The 18407-nt window shown below is 35.0% G+C and overlaps 3 protein-coding genes across 8 annotated transcripts in view; 2 read left to right on the plus strand and 1 right to left on the minus strand.

Moving 5' to 3' along the window:
• Positions 1 to 18407, plus strand: part of LOC119633014 (cytosol aminopeptidase-like) — a 185165-nt gene that overhangs the window by 146142 nt on the left and 20616 nt on the right. The gene's annotated exons all lie outside the window — the stretch shown is intronic.
• LOC119633012 (calcium/calmodulin-dependent 3',5'-cyclic nucleotide phosphodiesterase 1) overlaps positions 1 to 18407 on the plus strand; it is a 170959-nt gene that overhangs the window by 95530 nt on the left and 57022 nt on the right. The gene's annotated exons all lie outside the window — the stretch shown is intronic.
• LOC119633013 (maltase 2-like) lies at positions 10721 to 17535 on the minus strand. 2 transcript variants are annotated; one of them, XM_038026203.1, is made up of 10 exons: positions 17261 to 17535; positions 16986 to 17197; positions 16594 to 16934; positions 16240 to 16527; positions 15785 to 16171; positions 15570 to 15720; positions 15320 to 15515; positions 14576 to 14716; positions 11029 to 11115; positions 10721 to 10905 (listed from the first exon to the last, which is right to left on the minus strand). In XM_038026203.1, exons 2-10 carry the CDS (start codon positions 17176 to 17178, stop codon positions 10779 to 10781), a joined length of 1911 nt encoding a protein of 636 aa, XP_037882131.1. In that variant the 5' UTR covers positions 17179 to 17197; positions 17261 to 17535; the 3' UTR covers positions 10721 to 10778. The 2 variants fall into 2 exon arrangements, with proteins under 2 accessions (XP_037882131.1, XP_037882132.1); XM_038026204.1 differs by lacking the exons at positions 10721 to 10905; positions 11029 to 11115 and adding an exon at positions 13117 to 14517 and having other exon boundaries at positions 16986 to 17533.

The following is an 18407-nucleotide window of genomic DNA, read 5'->3' on the forward strand; positions in this document are numbered from 1 at the left end:
GAATATGTACGTATAAATTTAGACACGTATATATATATATATATGTAAGGAATGGTCAATAAGCCTCGGGATTGAAAGATATATGTCGTCTGTAACAAATATCGCGACTCCATTTTGTTCTTTTCGAAACAAGAGAAAAAAATCCGAATGTGTTGATTAAAGATTGCTTTTTTAAAGCACGAAACTCCATTTAAAAATCGTGGATGGACGTAAGTAGTGTTATAAATGCTCTTGTGTATCGAAAATAATAAACGGACGGGGGTTACTCATTTTACCTTAGGTCGAAGGAAAACCGTTTATACGGAACGGAGGTGGACGCCAAGAATGACTCTCAATAATCGAAAAATAAAGTATCAAAAGGTAACTGCCATCTTCAAAGTATCGGAAGCCGTCTTTTCTTAAAGTCAAGCAGAAACCTCAACAAAAGAAATTTGCGCGAATCAAACTTCTAATGCCTCAACCACAGTATTCTCCAGATCTAGACACAATCGATAGATATGTGGAAACAATTTAGATCAAATGTTTAGCTCATTGCGGAAACTGAATCGTATTTTTAGACGCCTTGGTATATAGTTCTACAAAAGCAACGTTGAGACGCTAACTAAACCGATCGGACCACCCTTGATTATGTTAATAAAAAAATAGTATAATTCTGCAAATAAAGAAGTTTCGCTCACTTAGTCCGGGGAATTATTGACCGATATGTCATGACCATGTATGAAAATATTTATATATATATAATTGCATGTTTAATTGTATTTAGAAATATGTACATATATATACATATATATATATATATATGTATAAAAAAGAAACTACACTTTCATTTCCATTATAGCCCCAGTGTCGCTTAATTAAAACTTGAGCACAAGACTTTAGGTTTAGTCTCTTATAACAAACACATGCGTATTTCTTATACACAATGGTACGTACCGCCTTCACATATTTATGCACATGAATAAGTCTAAGGACTGAAATTCTCTTCTTTTTTTAATGCCATTTGCCATGCAAAAGTAAGACAACATGAGTACGTACATACATAAGTATTGCGTAACTGCAATACGGAGTTATTTCATAAGTTTTCTAATATAATTTTTTGATGTAAAAAATTATTGTTTTTTCATCTATAAAGGCATGCGTACTTATCTTATAGATGGGTTATCCTTTCTTCTATTGAGATCTGTTTAGATAAAAAAATAATTACCTTCTCTGTCTCTTTTCACAATACTTAGATATGCATAGCATGCCTTATATAAATTAGGATCAATATAAGCAATGGAGTTTTTTTAGATATTTTGACGCCTTCGTCGGTTCGTCTCATTTTCTTGGAACTCAGAATATACTTGCGATGTTAATGTAAACAAAAGCCAACTCCGGGGTGACAATGTGACAAACAGGGCAACACATTACCACCAAGTGTGTTTAAGTTATCATTAACTAGCTTTGCTGTTTGGCTGCTTATTACCATTAAGATTAACTTACCATGGGGCCACGGATGGAATTTTTCATTCAATACATTATTTAAGTTTATCGTTTGTTTTTCACAGCATTTCGTATTAACCGTTTCACCACTTTTTGGTCGCTCATAATATCCTACACTACACCTTTCTGGTCTCTACAAATACAGTGCATTGCCTTCGTGTTAACCCGGTTTTGCTTAGCAACAGGTATTTTGCTGGTTAGTCCGAATCAACGCTCATTTGCTTATCCTCTCGGCTTTCAGATTAAGTCCATTTTTCATCGCCGATGACGATAACATACAAAAATCGCTTCCTTTCATATCCTTAAAGCAGCCCCTCACTCCAGTTGTCCCTCACTTAATTCCTTCAGCAACTTAAACAAGATTTTGATCCAATTTCCGTACTGTGCTCTAAATATTCTTTTAACGATTGTGTAATTGTGGCCGATTACTTCTCTTTCTATCTTTTCTTTCGCTTTAAGGCGAATATAATTTTCTTACTTCTGATTCCTAGAATCTTGAGAGCAAAAAATTTCTTTACAATTACGTTCATCATATATAAAGAATATCCTCGTCGATGCTCATTTTATGAAATCTATAAGAGAGTGCCGACGGCGTGTAAAGGTAGAGAGCTTGAACGAAAAAATATTACATAAATAAGCTGAAACAATTACTTTAAAGTGTATAAATTGCGGTAAATAAACTTTTATGGGGGAAATTTATGATGACAGAATCTTTACTGTACAAACCTCAATAAGTTTAACGTATTAGATAACAACGAGCTGTCTGTCAGTGAAAGGTAAAAGGATTTTAATTAAACTCACTTGTAATTAACTGCAAACTCAAGTACACACATGCACCGTATTACCTTCCTATATAATATAAGCAATAACTTGATTTCAATGCACATATGCAGGCTTTGATGCATGTGATGATGTCGTCAGTCTTCGGTCTGTCTTGTGTGCTTTATATATAATAGAACGAACAAGTAGATACGCGTAACTATCAGTTTTAAACGGATGCACACGTACGCATATATACGCAGCTTGTCTCTCTGTCAATTTAACGTATTTTATGTTCTTCGCTTTATTTATGACTTTGCATTGCGAGTATTAAGACGCCTAAATAGTCTAACCGCAGTATACAGCACGGAAATGGTTGTCGCTATTGTTGTTTTTTTTTTTTTTGTTGGTTGCCATGATTACTGTTGTGCTGCTTGTTTAGCTAATGGGTTCAGAACTATAGTTGTAATTGTAAAATGAAAGAACAGTGAAACATCCTTTTCAAGGACCTTTCATATTAAAAGGACAAACAATTTCATATACAAATAATGCATAAGAAATTTATAGCTAATGCATTTCGAACACAGAATTAAATTTGAAAGAAAATATTAATCCGTAAATATATTTTATTTAAGCTCTAATATGAAAGGAAGAATATGCAGAAGGCAAGCTCATCTACATGTAAATGTTCCATATATTTATTGTGTTATTAGTAAATCAATCCGAATAGATTATCTATAAAAAAAGCAAGATAACTAAACTTGTTTAGCATATTTAGGTACGTATGTTCTGCTGTTCATTTAAGCAATAGCGCAAATTGATTTATCGCAAGACACGCAAGACGCATACTAAGGAACATGGAATAGCTTCAACTGTTATCCTTAAGAGGTTAAGTCCGAGAGCACACTTGTGTCTTAGATTAGTTGGCCCCTGCTAACCCTCGTGCTGAATGCTTTTCTTTGCTTCGGCTAGAGAAATGTAGATATGAATATCATTAATCAAAGTGATTTAAATTTATACTACTATCATGTCATTAACAAATCGTACACCAGCATAACAAAAACAAATATTTTCAGTGTTAAGCTGACAGAACAGTAAAATACATTCTAAGCATTCACACACTGTTCCTTTGCAAGCATTTTTAAATTATTGCTTATAAAAACTCACAAAAGAATAATATCTTCTCTTTCTCCCTCTCTCTCTCATGCTCTCTTTCTCTATTTATTTCGCTATCTATTGCAGAAGTCGGTAATAACGTTGAAACAACTATTAATATTCCTCTTTCCTTTCATTTCGATTTTTTTTTTTTGTTTTTCGTTTTTGCTTTTGATTCAGTAAAAAGGTATCAGTTATCCAGTTATCAGTCGTTGCAAACACACTAACAAGCTGAGCAAATCTGAGAAAGAGGAAAGCACAAAAAATTAGTAAAAGAAAAGTGTCATTTTCCGTGCGAATTGCTTTCGCTGCTGGCATATTTAATGTTTAAATTTCTTATGAGACAATAGAAGCTTTTTACTGTCTCAAGTCTTACAATCTGTGCATAAAACTTTGTAAACTTTCTTCGCGCGTTTCGTTTTTCTTTTTTGCAAGATTTTTCATTGTAATCAGGATCACGGAGAACAAAGCCAAGAAGAGAAAAAATCAATCGATAAATACATTGTCTTATAAAAAAAAAAAATATATATATATATATAAACTAAATTTTTAAAGCATTTGTACATTTACTTATAGGAACATTTTTTGCTTCTACACTCACACACTTGATGAAAGCGTGAAGTATTCATTTTTAAACATCGATTAGTCAGTAACAGTAATGCGAGAAGAAATTTATATTTAAATTTTTAAAAAATAAAGCTGTTACAAGTACGAGAATTGAAAGTTCAAAGCATTTGTTAATAGACTCATGCCTTGTGTTTAGTGAATTTTATGTGCAATACATGTATTATTTCGGTTAATGCTTTACGACTTTTCATGTTTTCACGGTCTCAGTCCGTGATCCCTTAGTTATTCAAAAGTGGTATCCAAAAGGCTTTGTCTAAGTATGGAATCCTTTATGTGGCTCAAAAAGATCATTTTTCGAGCACTTAGATTATACGAAATCCGTGAACCTTTCACGGATCAAAGCAATTAACTTACATGTTGTATTTAAGATAACTTTCTTTAACGCGACACAACATGACAGCCATTTTTGTAGCAGCTGAATAATAAGTTTTTTTTTCATCAAAGTGAGACAGAATGATATATTTATCAACAAACACCTTGTGCCTCATTACTTTACCGTGCTTTTAGCGTGTTATACGAGAACGCTCTCTTATACGAAATCCGCCTTATGTGGAGACATGTTATATGGAGTTCCACTGTATTATTATCATAACTATTTTTATTGTTATTATCGTTATTATTATTTATTATCCTTATTATTATTTACACATACATTATTTTTACCCAAAATTAAACTAAATCAAAATTAAAATTAAATCAAAATTACTATTAAATTGCAAGTAATTATAAATGCATCTATCAATAGGACCTGCATGTGTCTTACAGTACAGTTTTACAAACAATTGTAAGAGTCCCTAGATAAATAATTAGCTTTCTAAGAAATTGTTATAGTTTCAAAGACATAGTATCGACGAATATCGGCATTAAGTATCAAGCTAACGGCCAAGCGCTACGCCACTGTTGTTCGAAACAGGATTATTGAACTAATTCGCCGCTCGTATCCCAGAAAGACGAAACCACACATACTGTCATGTTCGGTGCTCCTCTATTTGCAAGACACTGGGTGGCATGTATAACGCCACCGCAGTAATGCTTTTAGGATGCTGAAGTCCCCCAAAAACAAACCGCTGCTAAAAGCAGGCCGACCGCTTTGTACATCATAAACTGTCACTACTACTATTTCTTTATAGCACGACACCATTTTGTAAACATTTTTGATCACTGCGTATAACTTGTACTTTAGTGATAATGTAAATAGTGTCGGTTAATTGCAATTAAATATTTTATAAGTTTGTAAACACTTTGAACGATAAACGCATTTTAAAATTTTCAAAAATTATTTGTTCTTTTATCTTTTATAACACTTACAGACCCAAGGCCATTCTGAAAATGGTTTCATTCGTTTGCTTAAGTTCCTAATGAAAAGTAAAAAGAGAAATCAAATCATTCATACTTGATTGTTTTGAATGGAAGGAACATTCAACCATACTTGATAATATTCAATAAATAAAGAGAAACAATCACATGGAAGATCAAAGAGAAGCTAAACGGGAGCCATTATTTTTGTTAGGAGAATTTTTGAAAATATTATAAAAAGAAATCTAATTATGAGCGTCGCTCGTAATCAATGGATATCTATTCGTTTAGCCTAGATGCATTCTACCCTGCCCAACATTTCTTCCCTAAGAAGTTTCTCGAACGAAGCAATCGCTATCGGAATGCGTTGTGTACTAAAACTCTTGCAGAACTAACGGAATTTCTTCATTAGCTTTCTCCTAAGTATTCAAAAATGTCATCCGAAAGACATCATATGAACAAGAATTCTTTAGGTGCCTCACAGAAATGATTTTTCGATTGAAATCTCTACTTAAGACCTTTTTATTAAAAGGATTTTCCCCAAAAATCGTGTTCTTGAACGTCGATGCATAGCACACTTCTGTGCTATTTAAAATAGTAAACTAAATAACACACACACACACGTTGTCCAACTGATAGGAAATCATGCGCTGATTTTCTCTAGGTTATCTTTGTTTCCTTATTGAGCATCGTCTTTTAGGATTGGAAAAAGCAGAACATCGCATTATAACTCGGCACAGATGCTATGTATGCAGTCCATTCTTTCCTTAGCACCACACAGAGCATAACATTTAAAGAAAGTCTTGCTGGAAATTTGTCTTTATATTCCATATCCACCTTTAACATTTCTTCGTATCAAGCTAAATGCGCAACACTTTGCTCACAGCCCTGTATCCCATTCTAACAGCCGGCGTATGCATATAAAATATAATCTTATGCAAGAAGGGTTCATCCAAAGAGAAGCATCTTAACTCTATAGAATGTCTTGCCTAATATTAATCTAAACTACAAATAATTTCTTAGTTTCAAAGTATACATTGATTATGTCCTCTTGAATTTTTCAAAACATGACGCAATGTACGGAAACTTTTGTTGATAAATAAAGAGAATAAGAACGAAATCTTAACATTTCTATGCACACAGTTTAGCAGAAAAAGCAGTACCAAGCAGCACAACAGATTTTATTTGCCTTTTTTACTTGTCTTTGCATTCAATATTAATAACTCGATAAGCTGATACCATCGCACCATTTATACCCTGCACCACTTGTGATTAAATTCAGGACTAAGTTTTGTTCGCTTGGGAATGCCCAGCTTTTATTATACTGTTCGAACTTCTGAATTGAACTAAGTTATCTGTCTGTCAATGCGTCTCTCTGTCCGTACATATTTCTGTTCAAACTACGGATTGGAATTTTTGAGATGAGTTTCCTTTCATATAGAGAAGCAAGTCATAGTTTAACAAATGCATTACGAAATCGTGCACCCCTCGTTTTTCGGCCCACTAATTAACTGCCACATGAATTATGTGATTTATCTTCAACTATTATACTGTTATTATGTATGAATCCTCCTACATAGTTAACTTAGAAACAAACATTCATAGTTATTTCACATATTAATATATTATCCCTAGTTACAGAATGTATATTGTACAAATATACATACATTGTTGTGCATAACTGGCTAAATTCATCCGTCCACTATAAGCATGACGCTCCACACACACATAAACATATGTTGTTCACTGTAAACATGAATACATATTTAAACCATGTACTCAAACTATTTATCAACATTTCCACATCTTCACGATTTAGATGAGGATCGTTTGTATTTGCTATAACAAACACTTGTTTCTGACACACAGGTAGCCGCTTACTTTATGCGAAGGGACAAAATGGTATCTTTTGTAGAGATGGTGCTCGAACCAATAAGAAACCAATCATCTCTATAGTTACGGTAGGATGGATGCTTTTAAAATGAATTAATATATACAAAATATTACTATTAATATTCAAGAAACATATTCATTCCTATGTAATAAGCATGTACACACATTATTAGACAATTGAGTCTATACTAATATTTTTATCCACTCTCAGTAAAATAATATCCACAAATATTTCCCCATGTTATTACTAAAGTATACATCAATCAGAGTTGCGTAGTATAAATGGCAGCGGTAGAGTCCAAGCCAGCCATAAGTTGGGATCGTCTGACTTTGCTCTTCAACTTAGAATATTTTAAATGCGGGGTTAGGGACCCTTTTTTTTATTCCGTCAACCGCCCTTTGAGAGTGATTAGGACAGAGAGACTAGGAGAGCAAAGAGAGACGGACATATCGAGGACAAATAAATCGTTTATTATATTGATATGATTCAGAATCGATACTCTCCGCAATAAATATTTTGGTAACGTGGACTCTGGCACGTCTGAGCTGACTCGCGCAATAAGATGTAGAAAAATACCATCTTACAACAGAGTAACGCCAACACTTATAAAAAACGGTAACCTGTGCACCGGTGCGTCTCATCCTTTCCACTAGCAACAGCAAGCGATGCAACTGGAATGGAAAACGGTCACAATATGCTTAATGTCATCGTACACTGAGCACTAGCCTGAAATATCGAAACCGCTCGGTAATTATCAGCAAAGAGATAATTTAATGTCTGTACGATGGTTTTCATTTTTACGACGACAATTAAAGATGGACAAATAAACTCGAAAGGCCGGCAATGCTTTCTGAATGAAATTTTTATTCTGCGTAAAAAATCGGAGAAATAATGTTTAACGATAGCCAACAGTTCGAATAATATATCCCACGACATATATCTTTTATAAGCTTATTTTTTTTTAAATAGATGTTCATAATGTTATCGAAAAAATCAACAGATACTTGTCACGCTCTCAATATTTACAAAGATGTGGAAAACAAAACGGCGATTTATTCAAAACCAAGTTGTTTTTGTACGTTCATAAATCACTAGAATATTGAAATATTCACTTAAATGCAAAAGCAAAGAGTTCATTTAAAGTGTATTTTATAACTTTCTTTTAATAATAATATAAAAAACTTATATTAAATGTTGTTCAAATTTTTCAACCGTTTCTTCAATCCATTCACGAACCTTGGCAATATCAACAAAAAGACCAGGACTTTTTCCTGTAACGCAGGCATCTCCCAAAGAAACAATACCAGCTAGAAGATGACCGGTAACTAAGGGATCTCCAGCATCGTATTCGCAAGCGTCCCGGCTCATACCATCAACGCATATCATCGATGGTTTAATAACACGGCCATAATGGTCTTTAACTGAAGAGCATTTTTTGCGACTAACAATAGTCACATAAGATGATCTTAAACTTTTTGAAGCACAATCACGAAGACTACCCCAACCAGAGACCATCGCAACGCCACCAACAGCGGCTGATTTGCGAGCTAGAGAAATCGGATCGATACCAGGATAAAACTTCAATGCAGTCGCCAAGCGTATAATCCCTACGTCATAATCATTTGAAGCAGGACTGTAACGTTCGTGTATTTTGAAATTCGCGACTTGAATTAATTGGCCGCCGATATTCCAGGAAGAGGATGCCGAACGCACCGTCATATTACTCGCTTTTCTGCCTCGAAGACAGGAAGCGGCGGTGATGATGGCATGTTTATCGAATATAACGCCACTACAATAATGCTTGCCATCAAATTGTAAAGAAGCTATATAAGGCACTGAAGAGATGTTAGTGTCAAAAAATTCAACAAAGCCTTCATTGAATGCAGGCACCGAAGTACCCCAAACGCAAACCACTGTTGCGAGACCAATACCAAATTATTACTACAATTTCCTTCATAGGAAATTACATTTTATAAGCATTTCTGGTGATTGAAAAAATATCCACTTTAAAGATAATGCAAAGTAAGTTTGTAAGTTCGATAAGATAGTTTTGGATAATGACAAGAATACTTATAACTTATATCACAAAAAAGCAAAGGAGAGGTAAGAGTACAGTGTTTATTGGTAAAACTTCTGATAATTTAGAAAGAAATTGGATGGTGGGGGAACTCATAATTCGTGAGCATTAATGCAACGTTAGTCCGAGTGTACCTCCCAATGTCCAGTATTTACTACATAAGAAATTTACCGGACGTTGTATTCGCTATAAAAATTAGCGGAGTCGACAGGCTCCCTAGTAACTGACGATCGGGGTCATTTTTTTTTTCATTCAGATCGTTCTTACGTCCATAAGCCAATGATTAGAAAGAATTAAAGCTGGGAAGAGGGATAGTAAAAGATGAGTGATATCTGTGTACGTTCGACTTGTCAATGGAAAACTCTAAAACGGCCGAGAAATGTCACTGCAGGTGGGTTGTTCCAAAAGTGGACATTAAATAACGACGAGATGTGGTGTCTTGTGCGATATATGGGCGATACCAGGAAAACGCTGACAAACCCAGCTAGTCCTTTTAAAGGATTTGGTTGGCGGACGAATCTCTTTTTCTACGCAAGCACAACGTTGTACCGTTGGACACACCTTCTCCATCGCTGAGCACCTGAGCCTGCACACAGTCAACGGTCTCCTTACAATATCTGGACACTCTTGCCTGCGTATGGGGACAAATCGAGCGAAATTATTATCGATTTTAAATGCAGTTGCCTTTGCAAGCAAGAGCATCACGCCACATCCTGCCTTATCTCGTCGTAATATTGCCGAAATCACAAGTCTGCGAGATAAGCCATTAAATCACCGGTGGACCGAATTTTGTGAACGATGCATTGCCGATTGGAGACAAGCTTACTGTTTTCTGAGCGATAGCTCAGATGTATGTAGATCACACATCTGCTTTGCGCTTCGATCACCAGTCCAAACAATATTGCATTGCGTTTGGAAAGAGAGTTTCTTGGAATAGCACGCTAATGTACAAAGAAAAGCTTTAATCAGTGCAATTTTAAACGAAGACTGCCGTAACAAATACCAAATATTTGAGTTTTGAAGATTTTTGGATAGCATAAACATATATGTACTTATATAATATGCCTTTTAACTATCTATAACTTTTTTTGTCCTGACTAACTTTTGTTCAAGAAATGTATTAAATTGAAAGGAAATACTATCGTATAAAAAGGCTGCATAAAGTGGAGAGCTTGTCAACGCCTTCAAGTGTAGCTTTCCCCTTTCTCTTATCGGCTTGAAATATTTGTTTAAACTACTTAAGAATCAAAACTTTCCTGCTTAACAATATTAAACACCATCAATGAATATATGAATTAATCATTTCCTTTTTTTATTTATTGTTTTTGTCGTTTAATTTATTTTACAATTTCTCTTAAGTTTTATTTTTATTATTGTTTATTACAAGAGCCAAGGCAATGATAAATTAAATCTGTCGAGTTTCAAGCAGATGTCTTTTATTATTCATGCTTTTATGTTGTTACTTTTGTTAAGCTACGTTATTGTCGCTTACCAAATAGCATTTTGATTAAAATTCAATTTAGTCCATTTATTATTCCACAATTTGTAAAACAATAAACCGACCAAAACAATATTCGCTGATTTCAGCAACATTTTCATTAGAGCTCGTCGTTCCCTACATATATATATATTTTATATATATATATAAATGTAAATGAAAAATTCAAAAAGAAAATGTCAGAGAAATTTTGTATAGCGAACTAACCCCATAGAAAGTAAATATTACAACGAGACTTACTCGGTCATGGCATTAGTTGTTTCTAGCTGGCATACGATGCCTTCATGAGCTGCTAGTGTTAAGCTGTTGTTACCAGAAATTAAAGCACTAAAAACGAAAAAAGATAAATAAAATGAAACTGATAGTAAAATTTGATCTGAACATGTTCTTGTACATAACTGTTTACTAAGCTGTTAAACAAGAGCAAGTGAAAGCACTCTAATGAGCGGCAATCCATAATTAAATACCCTACTATCACTTCGTTTAATACAGTTACAATTCATGTAACGAGTTTTCGCAAAGGGATGCTGTGTGGAAAGTGATCCAAAAAAGTGGTGATCCGATTCAAATCAATTTCATTAGCATTCGTTTTTGGGCGAAATCATGTCAGTACGTTACTCCATTGTACGTTATTCCATTGAAATAATTCAAAGTTTACGACCTGAAGGCTAGCCGGGATACAAAAGAAACGGACTGGCGGACGGCCGAACTGACAAACTCACATCGATTCAAAAAGTAACTGCGAATCGATCGGTGTAATAAGGAATGGGTCAGTCTCAAGTCCTTCCGGGTATTGTATACATCCGTACGAACTTAAAGCACTCTTACACCATCAGTGGTGTAGAGTGCAAAACATGTACTCTACTTTGAGCAAAAGATTTCTTCTGTTTAAAAACATTCCAGATTTAAATAAAGAAAATAAATTACAAAACGTAAGCACGCAAGTGAAAAAATTTGTTATTAACGTGCTTGTGTAAATGAATCATTTTCGCATGTGGTGTTAATGGTCTCGATATAATCATCTGCACAATAAATCTCATCTCGAGTCTTTTGTGTGTGTTTTACACTCACCCCCGCAGACAATATATTCGGTTTATTAACTGTTTGCAGCATATCGAAATACGTTTAAGAGCTTGCCAATCTTCATGTGAATGCAATCATAATAAACAGCAAAGCTGCAAAATAAATCACGCATGTTTGTCCACATGTCCGTCTAATTAGATAACAATTAAGGCTTTAATTTCATGACGAGAAAAACGAGTTTGATCTTAAAACAATGGCTTTGTCATTTTCCTTAAATTTATTCAACATGCGGCGACGGCGAGTATGACACACGAGATGACATCGCAATGGAATCTGTCTTTTCTGATAGACGTTAAGGTATTTTAAAACAATATCTCGTGTACATAGTTTGTTTTTTTATAATCTGCAATAGAAGAATATAAAAAATATATCTGCATACGTGTAATAATAATAATACAAAAAATACATCGGTCCGCTCTCTAAGACAAAGTGTAAATAGTATTCTGAGGTGCTGAATACACCCACTATTTCCCCATTTGCAATTGCCGCCTCTAAGCTATACGCAATTGCATAAATTATCATAATAAAGTGTGCACGACATAGTTACTTGGGGCTATGATTGTGTGTCATTTACGGGACGCTTTACTTTTTCCGCTAACTAGAAAGTTTGCGCCGCTAAACCGTTATAAACTGTGACAGTAATTGCATTATGGTATTCAAGTAACACTGACTATCCCTGGCACGTTGAGCTCAGCAGAGCGTAGCATATTACGATTGCACCACACAAGTCAAACTAAGCTGTGCTACCAATAATATTTGACGCAACTGCAACAAAAATTGAGCGTGATATCCCAGAGCCATAGTAACGTAAATTTTCAGTATGAAGAACTTCCATCCATATAGCAAAACTCGGTCATGAAATGTTCGCAGTTCTCACCTGTAATGTTCTATCCTCCCCCGTTGTTATCAGTGAATATTATTCCTGCCGACTAACGCGGATTTCAATCGATATTTTATTGTTTGTTCGGACAATGCTTCGATTCTTATGACGATAAACAAATATGGATCTTTTTTCGGCATAACCTCAAAAGATAAGACATTTTGCGAAGTTGGATTCGAAAATTGCCTAAAAGATGGGGAAAACGAAGTAGCTAACGGTGGGTAATACTTTGATTACTCTATTCATTCGTTTCATTCTGAAATAAATGCATTTTTTACTCCAAAAGAACGGAGCGACTAATGTATACTCCCAATATATTTCTGAATTATGTTATTAGAATATAAGACTTAACTTGCTCGGTTTGTATATATTTTCAAGCACTCTTTAACATTTATAGTTATTTACTTTGTCATATAGTGCAGTATGGTCGCCTGGAATCTTTAATTTAATGGGATCTATGGCAAGCAGTGTAGAAAGCAGGAAATATGAACATGAAAGAAAATTATTTACTGCACTTGTCTATAGCTAGCACTTATGGATTTTGGAAATATTAACTTTTATGTGATTGAGGGATGTTTGAATCAATCGTTGCAATCTTCGGCCAAAAAGGCAGACGTTTGTTAGCAAATAACATGTAGCCGCTTTAGGAGATAGCGTTTCGAGAAAAAGACTTCGGAGGTTTCAAATGCACGCAATTCTGCCACTATGTTCGGAAAAAACAAAATTTTTGGACCAGTTAAAATTTTACTTCACGTATGATAACCATATGATATCGTCCTTCAATTCAAAACAGCCTTCCGTTAATAAAAAATTCACTCCCTAATATTTACATTAACGTTTCCCCGCGATAACAAAACTTAGGAATCTTTTGAAGATCTTTTCGCATTCCGAAACACTTATCATATTCGGTCTGAGCAAAGTGGTTACGGAAAGCTATGACTTGCGAAGAACCACCATATGATACAATGCTTTACTCACAAGCAAACGTAGCACAGGGCGAACGTAACACACGAACTCGTAGGACCAAATAAGTCAACGACAAGTACGCCTTCCCCGCTGCTCTACAGAATATTCTAATCATTAGGTGATTACCATTAGTGATGGAGAGGGAACAAGAAATTAAGGTCAGCGGAGGAACTAAATAAAATTTTGACTAGCTCAGGCCGTTTAGAAAATCGAGAGAGAGAAATCCCTCGCAATTACAAATGTAAGATTGGCAGACCCAACGACCTAATTATCTGCAGCTCTTGATCACAGCGTTACTCCAGATTATATATATTATGGTGAGGTGCAAGAAAAATCGCTCTAAGCTAATTTAATTATTTTCTTTTTTTTATGTAATAAAAGCATTCTACACTTAAGAGGGATGTTCTATGACAGCATTCACTTGCGAACACATACTCATACATGCTTGCTTGTGTTCATTGGCTCCAAACAGACAGAGTAGCCTAACTGACGTCGTCTCTATTCGCACGTGTAAATAATAATGGTAGAGGTGCGACGTTTGCCAGAGATCTTCTGTCTACAACACCTGAAGTATCTCTCTAAGGAAATTCCATTAAAATGTTTGCACACTAGGTATAGATATCTTTTATCGCGGCCAATTTATTGCTAAATGAAATACATGCTTGCAGTTCCCACGCATGCTTTAGTCTTTTAACGAAGCAAAAGCATTTATTAATTAAGAATTTCATGCTGCCATGCAAACAATTCCTTCATGCGGCGCCAAACGTATTTTGGGTAAATAATCTGCTGTTATTAAAAAACTAATAAAAAAATTATTTAAAATTTTTCAAACATTAGATAAAATGCTTTTATAATTACCCGACATTATAGTTAGAATAAACGCCAGTTATCAAAATTCTTAGATGTTTAACATCGTCCAATATATTGAAGACATTAATCAGCTGCGGCTTCGAACCCACATTTATCAAGGTTATAAAACTGCGGTGATTTTTGAGAGATCTAGAGGAAACATGGCAAAAATAATTGACTGGCAAAAAGACTTAGACGTAGTGAAACTAAAATAAAATTGACCGGACAAGAACAGTTTCCATAGAGGTCGTTGCACAAAATTTAACAAAGTTCCTTAAGTTGCATGCCGCATATTACAATGAAGACCACGTATGTGGGGCTCTCTTTACCCTTTGAGCCCATTAATATCAAAAACAGTAGCGTCACCTATACGGGTGACGCGAGGAAGGTCAGAAAGGTGAGTAGAAGAGATTTGAACTCGTTGATGTGTGTGCAACATCCAGAAAGACTTAAAGAGAGATAGACCCACTTTTTATAATGCCAATCAATTTAGACAAGATAAGGTAAGACATTATAAGACTAGCCATCAATTCTTCAGAATTTTCCTAATTGCGTGCGAGTTTATATATCGATTTTGCCATATAACATAATAAAAGAAAAGAAGAACATTTCACCTTCCGGACCTTGGTATGTAATATATAGTAATCAAAGATTTGGTTAGTCAGACGGATAGAAACACGATAATGAAATCCATGCTCGTCAACTCGTAACGTAATCTTTCCCGCTCTAAGATTTTTTTAAGCATTTACGCACCTTATTACAGCGAATACCCATTTATTTATCACTTCTACTTGACATCGTCCCTCTCTCAATACGACTTCTTGTCTAAGTTGTATCAATGATTTATAGACCTTATAGTGACTTTTCTCATCGTCCAATTGCGTTTTAAGATTAAGGTCTTCGTAGTTAGGATGCACGGGAAGCCAAGTTCGAGGTAGTTTCGTAAATCCTTTAAAATCCGCTTTCAATCAATAGATCTTCATGTTCGTTGCAAATCTTATACCTGCGTTCTTTTCCGCACTCCATTGGAAGGGCGTACGGACAGGATCTTTAGATATGCTTTGATAAAACTTCGGACCCATACTTAAAGCAACCGGATCTTTAGTGTCCTGCCATTTGATAGCACGATAGTCTTGCATGCCAAGTTCTTCACCCTTGATCAAAAATTATACCATGATGTAATGTACACAACCTTTCTGTTTTTTAATATCTACTCACACTATATGTCACCGCAATGCCGGGCAGAGTCATCAACAACATGTTTATGGCGTCAACGCTATCTAAACTAAATTTGGAGCCAATTCTTGGCTGGTCATGACTACCCATAATCCAATTTGCTGTATGACCGCCTGGCATACATATTAACCATTTTTGTATGTTGAAGGCAAAGTCACGACCGTCTGATTTATCCGTTATATCACTTAATAATAGATAGTTAACAGGTATATGGGCGCCCATTAAACCCTCATCGCTTTCGTAATAATTCGCAAGTAATTTCAAGTCAGTGGGAGCATCCGTCATCAGAATACGGCAAGGGCCACCATTTTGAAGAGAATATTCGTCCAGCAGTGAACGCCAATGGTAAAGCATTTCAAAAACTTCGGACTGTTGAATTGGAAAGAATTTTAAAATCATTTTTATGGCATTCGTTTTCTTTTCTTGGAGATAACTACCTGATCCTTGCTGTAGATGTTTTCAGTAAAATCATACTGGTCACGATTGTTGGTCTTCCCCCTTAAAGGTTCATCTATGAATTGAGAAGGATTATATAAATAATTTGTCGCAATCATACGAAAACCCTGCACGCCCTTATCCAGCCAGAATAACAAGACATCGTCTATAGCTTCTATCAGAGCTGGACTGCGAAAATTCAAATCCGGTTGTTGTGCTGTATGTTGATGTAAATAATATTGCTGGCGTTTCGGATGCCAAGACCAAGCAGATCCATGCAGAAGAGAATTCTTTTCAAAGAGCAGCCGTAATAACATAAACATAATTGAAGAGTTATGTCAAATTGCTTTACTAACCCAATTATTGGGTGGTTGCCGTTCTCCCGTATTTTCATCTATTCTACCGTCAGCCCATACGTACAAATCTTCGTAGCCTTTTTCCCGTGAGGAAGACTTTTTAAACCACAAACATTGATCTGATGTGTGATCAGGAACAAAATCCAATAGAATTTTTATATTCAAGCGTTTCGCCTTCCTTGTTAATTCCTCAAAGTCTTGCATGGTTCCATAATCGCGATGTATGTCTTTATAATTCGCTATACCATACCCAAAATTGTCCGTCTCTGCTTGAAATATAGGACTCAACCATATCGCTGTTATACCAGTATCATGAAGATATGTTAGTTTATGAGTTATACCTGAAAGGACAAGGCGCATGGGATTTGTTATTCAATTTATTTCGTATAAACCTCTTAAATCTCCAATTCCATCAAAATTTGTATCCATAAAAGAGCGAGGATAAATTTGATAAAACACAGCATGTCGCCACCAATCGTCAACGTCATTCACCAGATCTTTCGTTGGAATCGACGCCATTGCCCTGCGATACGCAACTGCCATGCAGAGAATTGCAATCATTTTGTTGATAAACATTTTAAACATAACCGAGCAAACGCTCAACCTTTTTAATAACAATTTTCTATCTTCATTGATCACTTATTTACTCTAATATAAACTTATTTACTTTAATTCAAATCAATTTTAGTTATTCTCTTAACAAATTGATCTCTTTTCGAAAATCGTTCATATTCTAAAAATAATATTCAAAACGAATGCCAAAAAACACTGTTAAGAATATTTCTTTAATCAATCTTCCGACAAACGTCAGATATGTACATTACAGCTGCGAAATATTTAGCTGACTAAAGAGATGCTTCGCATATTCAAAGATATTTTTGGTCATCTTTAATAAAGTTGCCATTTTTCCAACTTTCATCAAATTTTAGGATTAGAAGTACATTTAGCCGAAGCATAGAAGCTAATCCTTTAAATGTTTTAATAAAATATGTTCGCAGTTCGCTTACGTTGACCCAATTTTGTTGGTTGTCAGGCACAGGTTTTAACGCACAGATCTCCCAAAGTTATTCAAAGGTTTCGGATAAAACTGCCTAAAGTGTTTCGCTTAGGGTCAAAAATGCACTTGGATCGACGCATGAGAAGTATAATCTATGCATTATTTCAAATAAAGATCAAGCGGACTTATAATTTCACACGTAAATTAATCACATAATATTGAGGATGTTTTCGAGCTCTATAACTCTGTAAATGGCGCGAGCCTTTAGCTTAATCGAAATCAACAGTAGGTGTTCAGAGCAAGAACCATCTTGAAAATCGAACGTTCCACAAAAAACGCCTTTTCTTCTCCGGAATGAGCAGATTACATATATCGCGAAATTCATTTTTCAAATATAGTCACAAGTTTCGGTCATCACTAAATGTACGATGCCTCATTTGTCTGACAAATGTGACAAAGGCAAAGCAAACGAAAACGAATTTTTACTGAATTTCTCGAAGGACTAGTGCAGAGATCCGTATAGTTAGAGGGTAAGAGAGAACTTAAATACAGAATATAATCCTTATTATGGTATGCTCTTATTACCAAAGTTTTCCACGCAATCTTTTAGTATCAAAATCTTAAATAAAAAATTTAATTTTTTTTATTTACATTCATTTTTCAGTCGCTTCATACTACAACGAATCGCTTGATGAACGGATGATTTAAAATTATTTAAATAAGATTTTGTGTTTCCCCTACACATACCATTTATTTGCAAAATCAAAATGAAAAGTTAAACATCAATCTGCTGTATGTGTACGCTCTGTTAAGTTAT

The sequence above is a fragment of the Glossina fuscipes genome, unplaced genomic scaffold (genome assembly GCF_014805625.2).
Source record: "Glossina fuscipes isolate IAEA_lab_2018 unplaced genomic scaffold, Yale_Gfus_2 2, whole genome shotgun sequence".
Classification (NCBI taxonomy): Eukaryota; Metazoa; Arthropoda; class Insecta; order Diptera; family Glossinidae; genus Glossina; species Glossina fuscipes.

What these genes read in the sequence shown, in the direction of transcription:
- LOC119633013 (XM_038026203.1), bottom strand. Translation starts at nt 17,178, where the DNA reads ATGTTTAAAATGTTTATCAACAAAATGATTGCAATTCTCTGCATGGCA. An exon ending in TGGGTATTCGCTGTAATAAG is followed by an intron (nt 14,717 to 15,319) that starts GTGCGTAAATGC and finishes TGTTTCCTCTAG; the next exon opens with ATCTCTCAAAAATCACCGCA. An exon ending in ACAACTAATGCCATGACCGA is followed by an intron (nt 10,906 to 11,028) that starts GTAAGTCTCGTT and finishes ATATATATGTAG; the next exon opens with GGAACGACGAGCTCTAATGA.